At 48.0% G+C, this 17,201-nt stretch overlaps 1 protein-coding gene across 3 annotated transcripts in view; it reads right to left on the reverse strand.

Annotated features, from left to right (window-relative positions):
• The window catches only part of LOC119089485 (kinesin-like protein KIF12), a 43,142-nt gene extending 29,112 nt beyond the window's left edge, over positions 1–14,030 (reverse strand). For 2 of the 3 annotated variants that reach the window (XM_037212207.1, XM_037212209.1), the window contains exons 1-5: positions 13,863–14,030; positions 13,222–13,320; positions 11,357–11,435; positions 6,493–6,589; positions 3,964–4,073 (exon numbers count right to left, since the gene is read on the reverse strand). In XM_037212207.1, the coding sequence (XP_037068102.1) occupies positions 3,964–4,073; positions 6,493–6,589; positions 11,357–11,435; positions 13,222–13,320; positions 13,863–13,990 (513 nt within the window). In that variant the 5' untranslated portion in view covers positions 13,991–14,030. Of the gene's footprint in view, positions 1–3,963; positions 4,074–6,492; positions 6,590–6,845; positions 6,940–11,356; positions 11,436–13,221; positions 13,321–13,862 lie in introns of all 3 variants that reach the window. The other variant, XM_037212208.1, reaches the window with a different exon arrangement.
• Positions 14,031–17,201: the final 3,171 nt, after the last annotated feature.

The raw sequence follows: 17,201 nt of genomic DNA on the forward strand, positions 1-17,201 counted from the left end.
CTGGAGCTGAGAAACTGTGACGCGAGGAGCCTCAGGATCGAGTGGTCGAGTTGGCGAGCACCGAAACCATGTTTCCTACGATGGCTCGTAACGCGACCCAGCGTTAATGCTTGGGAAGTTCACATCGCTGAATTCGTAGGCTTGAGTGAGGGTCATGGTGATATGGAGGGACACGAGGTGGGTCGTTTTCCTCCCGTTCGTTATTAATTTTGACAGTTCCAGTGGCAAAGGCACAATCACAACATAAATGAAGTCTGCCGCAAGCTCTAGTGCGCCTTAACTCTTAAAGGTCCATTCTGGGACCTTGCGCTACGGCGCAGCACCAAGCTGCTGTCCGGAACAGTCCTGACCCAGCCGCATGCCCTCGGCGGCAGACAGGTCAGAGAGGTGGAGGGATTGGTACGCGACCGATCCGTTTGATGGTGTGAAGGTAAAGCTTGACCTAAATCGAAATGAGCTGAAGAGGCTGCTGATTGGTCGGTTCTCTTCGCATGCCAGGCGAGTGGATGGCAAGTGGTCATCGTCACTTAACCCTGATTCGGCAAGATAAACTAGGTAAAATCGATGGCAACATTTCAGTTTCGTTTCGAATTTTTAAATTTAGTCCTAATCTGTCATTGCAAGGCAACGATCTTTAGAATTAAATTTAGAACTAGATTTAATCATTGCAACAAATCTCTAGACCCTCTGGGACGGGGGGGGGGGGGGGTTCGACTGACAGTGCTAAGCGTGGCCGCACGTTGAGCTTAAGCCGTTTATTTCTTAAATCTTACTTAATCCGGGCGGGTGATGGATGCCTGCCACCTGCTCACCAGGTATGCGAAGAGAACCGACCGCACACAAGCCTGTTCAGCCCAATTCTATCCCGGTCAAGCTTCACTGCCACACTATCGAACGAATGGGCCAGCGATCAATCACGCTACCCCTCTGACCTGGCTTCTGTCGAGGGCGCGCGCCTGGATCAGGGCTGTTCCACACAACAGCCTTGTGCTGCGTTACAGGCATAGGTTCTAGGACTGACCTCTGAGAGCTAAGGCGAACGGGAGTGCTAGGGGACTTTATTTATACTGATTGTACATGTTTTAATAAACCTCTGAGCGTGGAACCTACTTTGTACCGGCCCAGCGTAGCATGCTGGACATCAGGGCTGACCAAAGAGGTTTATGATTTGCTTGACCACACCCGTATTCGTGACCGAACTGACGAAACCAGCTCGCTAAGCTGCACGCCATACAAGCCTTCCCTAGCGTTCTGAGAACACTCTTTACAGCTTTGCTAGTTCAGAGAAGCCAATTAATCCACACATCGTGACTAATTATTCGAAACATGCAGAACAAAGAAGCATTAAGCCATGCGGCAAGAAGAGCACAACAGCAAGGTGCTAGCTAACAGCCCTGGTGTTCCTAATTGGAAATTGTATATGTATATATATATATATATATATAAATATATGCATATATATATATTACTAGTGACACGTAAGGAAACATCACAACGAACTCAACAAAATAGTGTTCCGACGCCGTTAACTGGACAACCTAGCAATCGGCGGCAATATTTTCGTTACTTAGTACGTTTTGGGACTGAAATGCTATTATTCAGGGCCCAATTTTCTCTAGCAGCGATAGGAACGCCCGAGAAAGCATTTGTATTGGCAGGTAAGCTAGATATCATTCACGAAACGGTTACCTGCACAATGGCAAATCGAAGCAACGCGGCGACAAAGCAGCACTAACGACAAACGACTTCTCATGGAAAGAAGAGAGGAAAACTTTTTTCTCTCCCCTGGTCGTCTCGGGCATCCGCCTTCTCTAGGCGTCACATGCTCACGCGTGCTGAATGTAATTACTCGCAATGTAAAATTAGTTTGGGCCCCTGCTCCATCAGAAAGTCTGCTAAAAACAATAACAAAGGCGTTTTCAGCATCGCATTGATACTAACGGCGAACCCGAAGTGCCCAAAACGTTCCAAACAAGCATCGGTTATGCCTGTCTTAAGAGGAAATCATCTATATTCAAACCTTGTCATCGATTTCTAAACCATTTATAAACAGCTGGTAGAAACCGTACCACAAAATTTCTACGTATGGAACCATCTCAGTGCTATATACGTTTACAATCACCGGAACATTATGAATTGGAGCGAGTGTATGAGAGCAGTATTGTCAACAAGAACAATTTCTATGAAGTCCTCTGGTAAGATGCTTATGCATTTTGCAAATTTGGAAAATTGATAATAAAAAAACAAACAGAAAGGCGCATGGCGCTCGTCGTTACAGCTTCAATATGTAGCGCCAGCGACCTTGAGCCATGTTAGCGCTCAAGGTCATGGCACCGCCGGGATTCAAACCCAGTCGCCACGGCACACGCAAGGGTGTCAGCTGCTCTACACCATTTAGTCATTGCGCCTCCAGAATTAATTATCTCTGGTGACATCCATGATATAATTCGGCTTCAAAGCTAATTGTCTCCGGTGACACCTAGGACATGATTTGGTAACGCCATCAGATCCATCGCACTATGGGATGTTTGAATATTTCATGTTCACATGTCTGGCTATTTGTGTTCGGTTAAAGTAGGACTTTTTATTGTCAAGAGTTAAGACTTGCCAATTTCATTGCAGACGGTAAATATTGTCAGCCCAGGAAACATGAAAGTTGCATCACTTATTGGAAGGATTGACCAGTTACACGTGTATATTCAATGTTAATGCACTGTGATTCATATTTACTATTTTGCTGATCTATGCGTTATACTGCCCGCGCCACTCGGTGTGCAACGTTCTGAATTCTGGAGGAAGCCTGCCTAGGTTGTTACCTTACAGTTGAAACACAAGATTGTAATTACCTTAAAGTTGGCTACAGCTTACAGTTGAAACACAAGATGGTAATTAAGTGCAAGTCTCAACTCGCAAAAGCATGTGTGACTTGGTTTAGCGGAATAGCATTCAAAATGAACTCATTTAGCAGCATCGACCCAGCGTGGTCTGGTCCTGTGACGTGCGAACACTGCGTCACTAATGTCGCGCGTGCTCGACGTAAGGCGATGTTTATGCCGTGTGGCATAGCCTTTGCATAAAGCTACAGAGCAACTATTTACTACTATGCTTATTGTCATGTCATTTTTTGTAATTTCTTATGCATTATTATCTACCTAATGCGTCCTCAGGCCTATGCGCCGCCATTGCTGCATAAGAAGCCGCTTCGAAATCAGACGTGTGGCACCACCACAAAGCGCAGAGAAGCGTCAGATAGTTAACGAGCAGATGAGAGGGTTAACGCACCTCTGGCCTCCGACAGCCATGGTAAGCTTTGTTGTAAAACTGTTGGGAGTCGAGGACAATGGTGTGAATCGAATGACTCGCGTCCACTGATATTGATGAATTGCGCTTTTATGGATAGTTTTAACAAAATTCTTAACTGAGCGGAATGCTTGGTTGGTTTAATGAAACAGCAATGCGATATGTTGTAAACGGCCGCAAAATGCATGACAGCACACACTTAAGGCAGTTAAGCCCATGGGCTATTCTGATATCTAACATCGGGGCCAGTCTTAAGCTTTCAACGTAAAGCGCCATGGGCAAAAAAATGTGATGCATTTCAATGAGTAAAAGCATAACGAAACCCCCAGAAGCACAAGACATTTGACATCCACAAGGGTGACACACAACTCTGTTCAAATGAACAACTTCGGTGCAAGGCCGTGATCGCATTCTGGGTGTTCGGACAGGCAACAACACACCTGCCTTCAAGCCGAACCGAGATGCAGCGCAACGGCTACCCGCTATGCCCACTCACAAACAGTTATCCCTCACACACCCCGCAACTGCCCAGCGTTCCTTCAAGATCAAGCCAGACCGGGGCTTGCAACGGCGCGTGACACGCCGCATGCAGCTCGTCCCGAGCGTTGACGGGTCGGCCGTCGGCGGCGGTGGCGGCCGCGGGTCTCGCCGCACGCGACTCACCAGGTGCGGCGGTCCCGTCAGCGTGTGCGTCTTGCCGCTGCCCGTCTGGCCGTAGCAGAAGATCGTGCACGGATAGCCGGCCACCGCCATCTCCACCATACGCTTGGCGCCTGCCGGGAGCTCGTGTCAGCGGGGAGGCGACGCTCTTACGTCACGTGCCTACACGTCACACGTCATCGTCACCTGTTACGCCGGGTGGGGAGCGAGGCTGGGCGTGATCCGCCGGCTTCTGGACAGTTGTTCCGAGTGAGCTTTATGGCACGATCTTGGCATATATAAGCGGCATCCGAGTTGGCCTTTAAATATGTTGTTGGCATTTGAGCTTGTGCAGACCATGAACACGACACCGACCAAGGGCCAGGGCAGTCATGCAGCATGGGTGGATGAGTTACGTTGACAGTGGAATCGCGTGTAGCCTTCACGTTCGTTAAACGACCACGCGCTGTATCATTGGTGAACACGGACATCCGGCTACGAAAGAATTGACCCGCTAAGTTGAGGTCCAAGTTCATTTCATTGATGAATCATTCCAACAAGTGGCTTCTTGTTTGATTAGGTGCAAGTGTAAAAGTAGTACAAGTCCATTATTAGATGACAGCAACACGATCATATTGGCATATTTTCAATTATTCCTTCGGTCACAAACTTCGTGAAAAACACGATCATAAATCGTCAAAACATGTTACACAACGGCAGGCACATCGTCCAGTTTGCTAAGAAGTGCTTTGCGTGCGCGAGAGGCGGTGATGGTCGGCGACAGGTCGCTCCATGATGAGGCCGCGCGATCGAAGAAGCCCTACGTGCCACAAACAAGCAGAGAGCTGGCAGATCGAGAACGTCCGCCGCCGCCGCCCTGGGCGGTACTGGCACCCGTGCTAAATACACATAAGTGCAACATATGCTCCTGGTCCAAACTGCATCCTCTTGTCAGGATTTTTTAACGCTACAACTTTTCAAAGTTTTGATCCTAGCACTTGCCCCACGGAAAGTGGATACCAGGCGATAGCAACTATATTTGGCGCTCATTAGTGCATAGAGTTTCGGTGGAAGGCAATGGAAGAAGTGATTATCGCTCCGTTGTTTGATTTGTTGCGGTGGTTGGGAAACTGCCTCCTAAATCCTCTGTCCTCTCTGGAAAAATAAGATCGGAAGCTTTTTTTGCAGAGCCCAATCTCCTCGAGCAAATGATGTCCTCGTAATGCTACACATAGAAGTGTGCGCAATGGCTTAACTGGGACGATTCAGGGCTTCCATGTGAGTTAACCGGTTTCTACTACATGCTGAAAGCTATGGCTACCGGGAGGAGCAATGTGGCTTGTAGCTGGTGCTCTGTGCAAGTACTGTGCTGCACCCTTTGAATGGATTGAGCCTACGTTTGAAGAAAACTTTGCAAACTGAATTGCTTTCTTTGAGTGAGGCGAGTGGGCGCAGAATGACCATCGTACTCGACGCGCTCGACAACATCAATACGCAAAAATAACTAGGCGAAGTTTGTGGTCGCGAAAAGAGTTAAAACCTCTAATAAATTGAGAAAAGGAAACATGTCCCCTTTTCTTCGGCACACGGAGCGCCCAGACGCTTACTGAAATTACTACGGTCGTTGTGGATACCAATATAGAGGTCGAGCTTAGCCCACAGGTTAACTCAAATATATTGCGGAGCACGGATTAGACGATCGGCGAAAAGAAAATAGACGTATGAATATATATATATATATATATATATATATATATATATATAATTATTATGTATACACATTATATATATATATATATATATATATATGTACATCTATGTGTGCATTTTACCGGGCTGCTCGGCGTTTCAGCAGGCTCGTACGACAGACACTGGCAGCGGGGAACGTAACCACAGGGGTGGCAGCCGCTACCGAACCAGCGAGATCGCCAGCTCGACCGGCATTCTCAGCATAATCCCGTGCAGCGGTGATGTTTCATCCGGGAAGCAGTGGGAGCGAAGCCAGGTGTCACAGGCCTCGCAGGTCTGAGCACAGTCGCCTGCAGGCATCATGCATAAGAGAGTGCGGCATCGTTAGCACACCCCATCGTCCAGCGGCGCCGGTGTGCCGACATCAGTTCGGTCCGAGCGAAGCCCAGTGTTACGTCCGCATCCCGCCAGGCCCGGCGCGAGCTCGTTGGCATGTGGCGCGCGCTGGGCCAGTCAGCCACACAGACGCCACGGCCGCACACGCACCCCGGGCTGCCAGCGCATGCGTGTGTTATGCGAGGGCAAAGATATGTCGACTTTCATCTCTGTGGGTGCCACGGCGCCCTTCGCGAGCGCGGAACGAGTCAGGAGGCTCAGCCAGCACTGATGAAGAGGCAGCCCAGCCGAGACTACCGAAAGCCAGCAGAGAACAGAAGAGGCAGCCCAGCCGACACTACCGAAAGCCAGCAGAGAACAGAAGAGGCAGCCCAGCCGAGACTACCGAAAGCCAGCAGAGGACGTCGGCGAAGCGAGCGACACATGCAGAGCTACACTGTATGAAGAGCTGCGAACTCCGACACGAACCGGAATGATTGAGTACATCCTCCTGGGTGGCCTCCGGCTCAAACAGAATATTGAATCGAAACTGCTTGGACTTGATGTTCGCAGCTGGCGGCTCCAGCTGTGAACAAGGCACGAGCTGTGACAATGCCGGATCTCCGGGCGGATCGTGGCAGTTTGGACGTCCGATGTCAGCAGCCGATCCCAGAGCCCGCATACTGTCGGCGAGTGACCCTGCAGGATGCGTAGTATGCTTTTGGGATGCACGCACACATTTGCTAGCGACATTTTTCTGGCTCATGAGACCCCTGGTTTTGCTAGCCGCGCTACGGGCATCGGCTGCTAACTTCGGAAGCACGCGGTACAGGACACGTTACCTGAGTGCAGTATCACGTCCTCTTGGCTGGCATCCGGGCCCAGACATATGTTATACCTGAATGGTTTAGGTTTGGAGCCGTTGCCCTCGTTGAGCTGCAACGTGGGCACGATACACCTTACGACAGACACACAATCGTCGCCGTTCAATCAAGAGCAGGGTTACAGGCCGAGTGAGCATCATTTGAGATTCATGGCAATTTTTTAAACATGGGCGTCCCGGCACCGACCTGCCGACACACTTTCTAGAAACAAATACTCTTTTTTTGCAACCGTAGAGTACCGTCGACGAGTAGTGAGGGGGTGGCGGGCAGCGTAACATTACGCGAAGCGGTAATTGGAAATCCGGGTGGATTCACCATTGATATTAAACACATTTTCACACTCGCTCATTGATATGTTTTTCATATTCGCTTGACGAGAGGTTCCCCATAGACCTCCCCAAAAGCTCAGCTAGCTAGAGCCACCCAGAAAACGTCATTGGAAAACACCTGTTAAAATGTATGAGGTGGATTTGTATAAACACCGATAACTATAACCTTCCACGTGTCATACGACGTTAAATGAGTAAAATTCGCATGTTTACGGCATTCTTGTTATCTCAAAAATTAATCATGGTAAAACCATGCGGAAGGCGGTGCTCAAGAGCGCTTGGCAAACTATCATATGGATGCTATTGGAAATCGACACATATAGCCTGCGATGTAATTTTAATTCAAAGGAGAGAAGGTGATTGTTGCACTGGCCTGTACGGCTATATCAGCAGCTAAACAAGCACATCAATTTTTTCAAAGGATTGGCCACGCTTTCCTGTGGTCCCCATGGGACTTCGCTCCCCCTCCCCCCCCCCCCTCCCACATCACAAAGAGTCTCCGAATTTCGATCACTTACCTGAGGCGAAATCACCTAAAAAATTCGTCATTTCATATATACCGAACTCCTGCATGTGTAATTGTATGGTCACGTTAGTAGCCAACCAAATATGTCAGGGGTACGCGCAAGTTTGTTGTGGTAAAGGATTAGTCTTATTTGAGCTGTCCTCGATGGTAGTTGTAACGCACAATGTGTCGCGTGTCTCAAAAAGGTGACCTAAATGAACCGTAACCATCTAAGTATATATGTGAGTTACCTATTCAGATTTCCATCAGTCGGCCATTTAAAACATGATTATCAGGCAGCTGAACTACAATTTTGTTGTGCGCTGAAGCGGAACAATTCATTTCCACATCGTGTTTGTATACTTGTATGCAGTTACATATGTACCTATCAGCAGCAATACTTCAGCACCGCCCTCATCGTTCACACCGGTTTAATTACGGGCGTGTTGAACAGTTACAGTTGTTGCCTTAAACTTACATCGGTTCAGTGGCGACGGATCTCACTGCAGGTATTGTCCGATGTGAAGCGGACGTTAGTTGCTGTCAAGAACCACCTATGTTACCAAATTTGAAAAAAGAGGGCGCAAGGAAGAACGCTCTCCCCTTTTGACTGCGCGGACCTGGACCGATCTCCGGGATTTCGTGAAGGGGATGCACAGTCACTAGCCAGGGCCGCAGCCAGAGTCACGTTAGGGCACCGCAGTTAACCAGGGGGCCCTGCTGGTGACATGCAGCATGAAGTCCAGTCCTGCACATCACCCCAAAAATAATCCGCTGGCTTTAGCCCACTTTTTCGCGACATCAACTGCTACTTTTATTTTTCATGTTGGGGTTCTTCAACAGAAAGGCCAGAAGATAACAGAGGATACAATTCCGCTTGCGTCTAGAAGTGAACGGAATGAAATCAACCAGGACCTTTGGCCTTCCCTTGTAAACAATAGCAGCCAGGGTCATTTGCGGATTTTCTCGAGGTTAAACAAGAACCTTGAGCGGCACGTGGATTGAACGCCAGCGCAGACCGACGCGGGGTCCAAACGTGCATCGACATGTCCACCCCTCGTTCGCCAGGACAAGTTGATCGTTTCTTCAGCATCAATCGGCGAAAAATTGAATACAAAAATTTTAGGCACGTGCCCTCGTGGTCTAAAGAAAATAACACCGGTACCCAGCGTCGCAGTTTCCACAGACCGCGCACCGTTTGTCCCGCAGGGATATTTATCGCGACGGTCAACGGGTGGGTGAAAATGACTATGTCTTAAATTGTGTGCTTTGAGACGGTGAATAAAATCAGATCTTGTACGTGTAGAAGTCATCTCAAGTCGTACATTTTACCCGCGCGATTTTTAGATTGATTCTGGGAACGAATAAGGACGGACAGCTCCCCAAGCTCATGACGCAATGCTTGTAATTTCTATTGCTCGTGTTGCAGCCGTTCAGAGAACCAACCCTCGAAATCACAAGGGTGGCATTTCCTGGTCAGGATCTGAAGGGACATTCCGTCACAGCCCGGGTCCTAAGCCAGCTTTCATTTCGGCGATACAGGTCCGGGCCGCCCTGGTCAATACAGAGGCCCTCAGAGGGATATAACATACACCGGTCCACTCCCTGATGCAGCAGGCCATCTGACCGGGGAATCTGGCACCGGATCGACGCAGGGCGGTCGCTGACGTAAAAGGATCCCTTACCGACGCATGGGGTCTAATACAATTGGCACCAAGGGACCAATGCGGCTTACCCACCCCTGGTTGAAACGACGCGAAGGGACACACGTTCGGCGCTGGAGCCTCTGGCGGATGCGAGGCCTTTCCGCCGTCTCATTACCAATGCTAACCCTCGCACTGTCATATTCCACATCCCCTTTGATTGCTTCCATCCGCGTTGTATTGTTCGGCCGGGCTCAAAATGATTGCAAAACAGGTTCACTTGAGGCTATGACCTAGACTGACGGCGCAGAGTTACGGGTCGTCCGCCGCATCTGGTACATTCGTCAAAATCACGGATATTCATTTGACCTTGAGGCTATGACCTAAACTTACGGCGCCGAGTTACGGGTCGTCCGCCGCATCTGGTACATTCTTCAGAATCGCGGAGATTCATTTGGCCTTGAGGCTATGACCTGGACTTACAGCGCCGAGTTACGGGTCGCCCGCCGCATCTGGTACATTTGTCAGAATCGCAAAGATTAATTTGACCTTGAGGCTATGACCTAGACTTACGGTGCCGAGTTACGGGTCGTCCGCCGCATCTGGTACGCTAGTCAGAATCACGAATATTCATTTGATGCACCCATCTGCTGTATGCCGCCGTAAAGGTCCGTTCACGAACTCGATTTAGGTATATATATGTGCATTCGGTGTTGCTTAACTGGATAATACACTTTCGTTACCACCATTTCGGCGAAGAAAACGACAGCGTCAATCCATTCTGCATGTTCTTAATACTTTCTCTTCCTTCAAAAAATGGACAAAGTTTCCCTGCGATTGTCGGTGCTTCCCTTCGATACCTTCCATTGTTCAGGCGAGCTGTTGATAAAAACCAAGTTGGTTACGTGAGTTGGTTACGTTACTGTGAGCATACGCCGTAAACAGCGAGTGTTTTAGCCTCTCCAAAATATATGGTTTCCATCATTGATCCCTGAAATCATTAATGATCTATGCCCACTGCTGGATGGCTGACATTACAAACTTCGCTTGATTTAATCATCCAAGCGCTTGCTACTCATGTGTTCCACGTCAGTCAAGAACCGGTTAGAAAATTGGTTCCAGACTAGTAATGCATCCTTCCACGGATTATTGGTTATCTTGCTACTTAAATATTTCAAAATGCAGCCCTCTTATCCCAAATGCAGCTCGAGTTGCTGGAATGGAGGATGTAACCTCCAGCTATAGTCCACGGTTCTGTGGATGTGAGGTCTCTCTTCATCAGTCATATTTAGAGTGCTGCCACGTTTTTTTTCTTCAAATTTGCCACGTTCCCTCCATTAAGAGCATCAGGAAGAAAGCCCCTCTTCTCACTTACCCCTCCGATCATTCAGTGTTAATTAGAAAATCCGTTTTATAATCGCTTAAACGTCATTACATCGTTCGAGGCACTTTGTAACTAGATCCTAGAAGCGTGAGATATGAGAATGGGGAGTCAGGGATACAATGTCGGGTTTTGTCACCGGGATTTCGACAAATGCCTGCCAAAAAATGCCCAATATGTTACGCAAAATGGTTTTAAGTACCCCAATAATGTCTCAAAGTTGGCGTAACTGGTAACAAATACTGACGGTCCAGGTAGCTCTCACGCTCATTTTGGTTGCTCTAAGAAAGTGGACGCATAACTAAGATTGATAGAAGAAGTGGAGAGTGGCATCTCTGGTGGAAAAGTTGTGTTCTATACGAATAGTTCCGAACCAACGATGTCCCTTTGCTGACATTCACTAAGGTAATTTCGATATCACTGCAAGAGTAATGTTTCCGAGGATTACATGCAGCTGGTACAATGGTAAAGCACTACATTCTGCCCCGCCTCGGAATTCGCTCGCTCCGTTTACTTCCACGGTATGCTACGGCCGTCGAAGAGCGATGCCGAATCACGCATGGTAGTAGGGCTTGGGCTCATAGCATTCACGACACGTATATGCTACTCACCATCAGCTGGCCTTGTCCTGGAAAGGTGATGATGCTGTCATCACCGCGTTTATTTTCCCTCTCATTCAGGGGCCGCACTCTGCAAAAGGTCACCGGAAAATAATTCTTAGCCTTGTTTTACGAGCCGCAAACATTCGTCCATTTTGATAGAATGCGTAAGCACAAACAATTTGGTTTTGTTTCGTCTAATGCTATTCATGTGTGGTCGTCGACAAGTGACACCTGATTGCGGACAAAGCCCAACTCAATGAGGGTTTCCCACGCAAGCCAGCAAATATACGCCTTTAAAGTGGCGCGCGGATCACTTTTTAGCAAGGCATGCTAAACCGCAATAGTATGTGGTGCGATACTGCCGACACTATGGGGCTGTAGGCACGCGTGGAAATGACCGATGCCCGTGCGTGTTGACAAGTGACATAACATCATAACATATGGTAATAACATAGCATACATGACATAACAACATAACATACAACATAAAAACCTACAACAGCATAACATAACATAACATAACATATAGCTACGTAAATGATCGAATGCATGAGTGACAATGAGCCTAGTCAAACCACGACTCGTTCTGTTTTTCGACTAGATTTTCATTTTCATTTTTGACCAGATTTTCATTTCATTTTCGAGTGACCAGACGGCGTATATTTAGCATTGTTGATCTATTCTTCCTACCAAAATTGTCGCGCAAAAACAAGATGCAGTGTTTTATGCTAAATGCTTTGTTGTAAGTGAAGATGACTGACATGGAATGATTTGGATCTGAATGAAGAAAAGGTTTCTGATTTCTAAGCTAACAGTGCAATTCTGAAGCCCTCTCACTGTGTGCTGGTTGCAAAGCTAGGTAGCCGTTACTACTGGTGCTACAGTGCCCCAAAACTTTATGAAAATCTTGCCCAGCAAGGTGTGACGTACACAATTTCAGCATAACGATTCCGGAGTAGGGTTGATCGGGCATTAGTCAGGGCTTCGGTTGTCATCTGATTTGTCCCGATCGGTCGATTGGATCCTGAATTAGAAGCTGTTTTTTCCCCTTCCAAATCGCTCACGACCCCCCACCCCTGTGTATGACCCTACACTGTACCCCAGGGGCAAAAGCGCGCGACCTTCTGCAGCACAGAGGACAAGTATCTACAAGAAGGCAAGACAAGAAGACAAGAAGACAAGAAGCATCTGCGATGCTTAGTGGTATGGTGGAGTTCATTTGAAACTGCAGGTTTTTAATAAAAGGGTGACGGTCAACTGCAAACAGCCAAGAGCGTTGGAGGTGGAAGTGAACGAGGGCGGCTTGCGAGGAAATTGAATATCTGTCCACAGGCATTTGTCATTGCGCCCCTGCAAACAAATGACATTTTAACGCCCATCTTGGTTCCCTGTAATGATGGGGTTCCATTTAAGAACATTGACAAGGAGGTGACCTAAGAACTGCATTTCCCTATCCATATATCTCGCAAGAATCATAGAATTGCTCTATCGTAAAACATTCCTGCGTTCGGACTTGGTTTCCTTTGCCGGGTGCGAAATAGGCCCTCGCCAAAAATTCCACACTAAGAACATGTTCCAAAGACCATTTTTGTCATGTTCCTTTCACAATTACAACCAGCAATACGGCCCCAGCCCAACGGAGCCACAGATCGTGAAGACCGGACCCTGCCTTTGACCGCCAGCCACACCAATCGATAATACAGCAAGATGTTTGGCGGCGTCTAGTCTCAGAGGCACGTGAGACAGTCGGTAAAGGACAAGCACCGGCGGTTCGGGCGCTCGGCGCAGGGCCGCCAGGTACTTGTATCTGCTGGCGGGGACGGAGGAGCCCGGCCGCGCGCCGCCGACGCTGCCTTCGTCCCACTACCACTCGCCTGACTACCACGTTGATGTTGTCGCAGTCGTCGGCGTCATCTAGCGAGCCGATCGAGCCGTTGATGGACTTGCCGAGGGAGTTTGCGCTGCCGCGATTGCTGCGGAACGGAGCAGTGTGAGCGCTACTGGAGGCAGGACACAGTCGGGACAGCGAAATGTCTGCTGTTGATCAGCGAACCTAGCCGGCAGTAGCAGACATCACTCAGCTGCCGCCGCTTTATGAAGGTACCCTCCAGATGTCGACCACAGTTGCCTTACACCAAATGTCACGCAGTATCTGTGTAAACGTGAAACAACATTCTATATTGTGCAGGCCCTTGGGGCGGGATTCCAGGTCAACTAGATTACCCGGTTGTCTCAGCTGAGACAATCAAGTACCACACAAGCTGCTCATAAACACGAGGTGGGCATAACCTCGCCAAAATCACATGGAACAATCTAAGTCTCCCTGTCCTCAACCATTTTCTACACAAGATAAAATGTACCAGCGCTGCGTCAAGTTTGTGAGTCGGACCAACTCGTGCCGTTACCCGACACAGATCACCGGCCTGTCAGAACATGTCGATGGACGCAGAGCTGTCGCCGCGCAGGCCAGCGGCCGCTGCCAGCCGGCCCGGCAGCGGCCACCAAGGCGCCTCACCTGCCCCGCGAGCCGGGCAGCGTGCTCTCGCCGCTGAAGGTAGCCGAGCGGCGCACGCCATCGCCGCCGCCGGTCGAGCCGCGCTCCCCGCTCTGGCTCCGGGACGTGCGCTCGGTGATCACGCCCATGTTAGCCGCCGGATCGCAGCCCCTCCATCGCGCGCGACCGTCACCGACCGCCAATCACACCTGGACAGGAATGCCGCGTCGGAAGCCACGGCCAGCTAGTGCGCATGCGCCGCGGTTAATCAATCAACAGTGTCCTGTGAAATCGCGTGGGGTGTTGGGAGGGTCCATTCAGTGGCCTCCCCTGCGCAGTGCAATGAATAAAACAGGCCAGAAGTCGATACTAGAACGGTCCGGGATCGTGCATGCGATGTGCGGTCGATGCCGGTTGGAACAGGGTCACAGTGACTCACTGCCGGGTGGTCGGATGTATTTGCGTGCAAACTAGGGTCAGGTTGGCGGGAGGGGCAGTCTGGGGAACCTCCGTAATCAGGATTCAAAAACAAATTTCTCACTGGATTTCAGCCTCTATGTCAATCTTGGAAATGCTTGCGACTATTGTTGTACATTTTGGTTGTGCATTATCATTTTGTTATACGTTAGTTATACATTTCATACATTATACACATACCTATACACATACGTCACTTGAACATACGCGTTTAGAGCACTATCGTACTAGGGATCTGAGGGTCTTGAACCCTCCAAAATTTTGTAACAACCGGGCTTACGGTGGTGCATGGAAAGAAACAATCCAGGGTGCCTCTTACCCGTTCCTGGCAGCCGAGGAAAAGCAACGAACACCTAAGTATCATCTCAAAAACAAGTTACTGGTGGACACTGAAATGATCAAATTGATCAAGGAAGGTACTGCGTTGACAGTCGGGACTGCTCTTGGCAGGTTGATAGATAACTTCTCGGATAGTCTCGATAAGGTAAATACAAAAATAAGAGAACAAATGGAAAGAGTGTGTAAAAAATGGAAGATGAACTTTTTATACAAGCCAAGACAAGTGTATAAATAAAATCCGAGCTGGCCTGTACTCACAGGAAAGAAGGGAAACTGGCCGAGTAAATAGATCCAGTTTAGTGGAGCCGTATGTTCAGCACGAAACGCGAGGGAAAAATACCCAGACTACAGACCTTGAAATACTCGGCCGGATTTCCAAACATCCACTGAAGGTGGAGGAACTTTCTGCTACCTGTTTTCTACTTTACGCTCCTAGGTAGATCAGACGCGACCGATTTGGTCGGTAGTACCTTTTTCCTCAAAATTCATGCTCAAAATATGCATTTCAAGCAGCCGCTCTGACGGGAGAGCTCTCATTGGACTCCCTGCTCACCGCCATGAAATCTATGTTCTCAATTTGTTTGAACCCGCCCCCCCCCCCGCCCCCCCCCTCCCTATGGGTCTCATGCAGTGTTTCCAATTCACCAATTGGCTGAAATGTCTGTGTAACAAATGATGTGAGTCTAAGCCCTCTATTTTAGCAAAATATGACCATATATGCGGCCATTATCACACGAACTCAATGAGCCGTTACACTATACCTTTTAATTCTTTGCTATGTCTATGTCTGTGGCGTCCATTTCACAGCGGCTCTTTTCGAAGGGTTCGTTGGCTCCGAGAAGCATTTACAAAGCGGCTATGCGCCAGCCGATTATGACGTGGTTTTATGACGTAAATGTTCCCAGTTCCACCAATGCGCGTGTCGCCATATGCTTACGCCACCGGTTGTGCCAATCACATGTTCGCTTCTGCTGACGTAGTTCGTACCAAAAACATACCCAAATGTGAGATATACCTATCTTTGCAATCATGGTGGTTGAAAAAACACGTAATATAACTCAACATAGATGGCTCCACTTCACCATAAAATAGTCTCATCATCAGCAGACCAGCTTTATCTGACGTTAAGTGATAATGAACAGAGTATCTTTCCTTAAAAATTCTACAAAATCACCCACGAAGCCAAAATAGGAGTTTGTAACACTGTGAACGCATTGCAGACGTTTGCACAACTGAAAAATAAGCCAAAATAGTTTAAATGAAATTGATTCAAACACATAAAAATATCATTTTATGAGTCAACTAACAATATAACACACCTTTGTCAACTAAGCCTGGTCCATCCATTGTTACATTGATGGTCACCATAAGAATGATTGTATGATTGGATGTGCAAATAAAAAACCAGGATTGCCCATTTGCATCTTACAGTGCTCAAAACTTAATTAATTACCTTAAAAGATGCAGCAACCACAAGCTTCATGCAGAACTTGGTTTAAGTGCACAGCTAGTCATTTAAGGGAATGTTCTACATCTGCAGATATTAAAGCAAGCATCAGATATAATGACATTTACAAAAACACACAGCTCCCCGGCGCCAGGACAGCGGCCCTTTGCATACCGAGTGGCATCCCTCATTAATGAGTTGCTTGTGGGTGTTCGATGACCAAATGCAACAAGTTTTAAGCCCGCTCCCAAGTCCTTTTTCGTGTGATAGGGTTGTCCGATATTGTTTATGTGTGACGCGCTCATGCGCTTTTTATCCCTTATCACTTACCTTTTTTACATACTGTTTCATTTCTCAGACTAACGACACATAATAAGGTAATTCAAATGTTATCATTCCACTGATCATGCGACGTTCAAGGTCAATACAAATATATTTCTCGAGCCGTTCATACTTGGCGTTCTGAGTACCATTTCCAGATTATTCGCCGTCCATTGGGTCTCAATAAATGTCGCGCAGGTTCTACAAGATTCTAATACGAATTACGACTTGTGCTACATAATGCAACAAATTATACGCTCTTTCTAGCTAATACGAAATTAAGACTCGTAACCGAACCACCTATGAAAAGCACGAGAACCGAGCATGCGAATGCAAATAAGCACCTAAACTCACGGATTAATATGCAAGAACACCGCGGTAAAGGGCCAGAACACAAGCACCTAACGATATTAGTTCAGCACACATCCAGCACTGTCATTACCTTCTTCCGAGGAGCTTAGTACTACAAGTAGGAGCTTAGGTGGCGATTCCGTATGGATAGGTTGGCAGCGCCTCAGCGTTATACAAAAGTTGCATGACGTAATCAAACAATAACGTCTTGAGGAGTGCATTTACTAGAAAGAGATATTTTATGTCTGGGGTAAGCCTTTTCACTGAAAAGCATACCAATAGTTATCAGTGAGCTCATTTCATCATGTCTGGTGCTTGCTTCGATATCTTCAAATGTGGAGCATTCTTTTAAACATCGCTGCGCGTAACTGTAAATGTCGTTTGAGGCTAAACACGCATGCATCCTCTTGGGACGTTACAGTAAC

This window comes from Pollicipes pollicipes, unplaced genomic scaffold, assembly GCF_011947565.3.
Source record: "Pollicipes pollicipes isolate AB1234 unplaced genomic scaffold, Ppol_2.1 Scaffold_3087;HRSCAF=3621_pilon_pilon_pilon, whole genome shotgun sequence".
NCBI classification, from domain to species: Eukaryota; Metazoa; Arthropoda; class Thecostraca; order Pollicipedomorpha; family Pollicipedidae; genus Pollicipes; species Pollicipes pollicipes.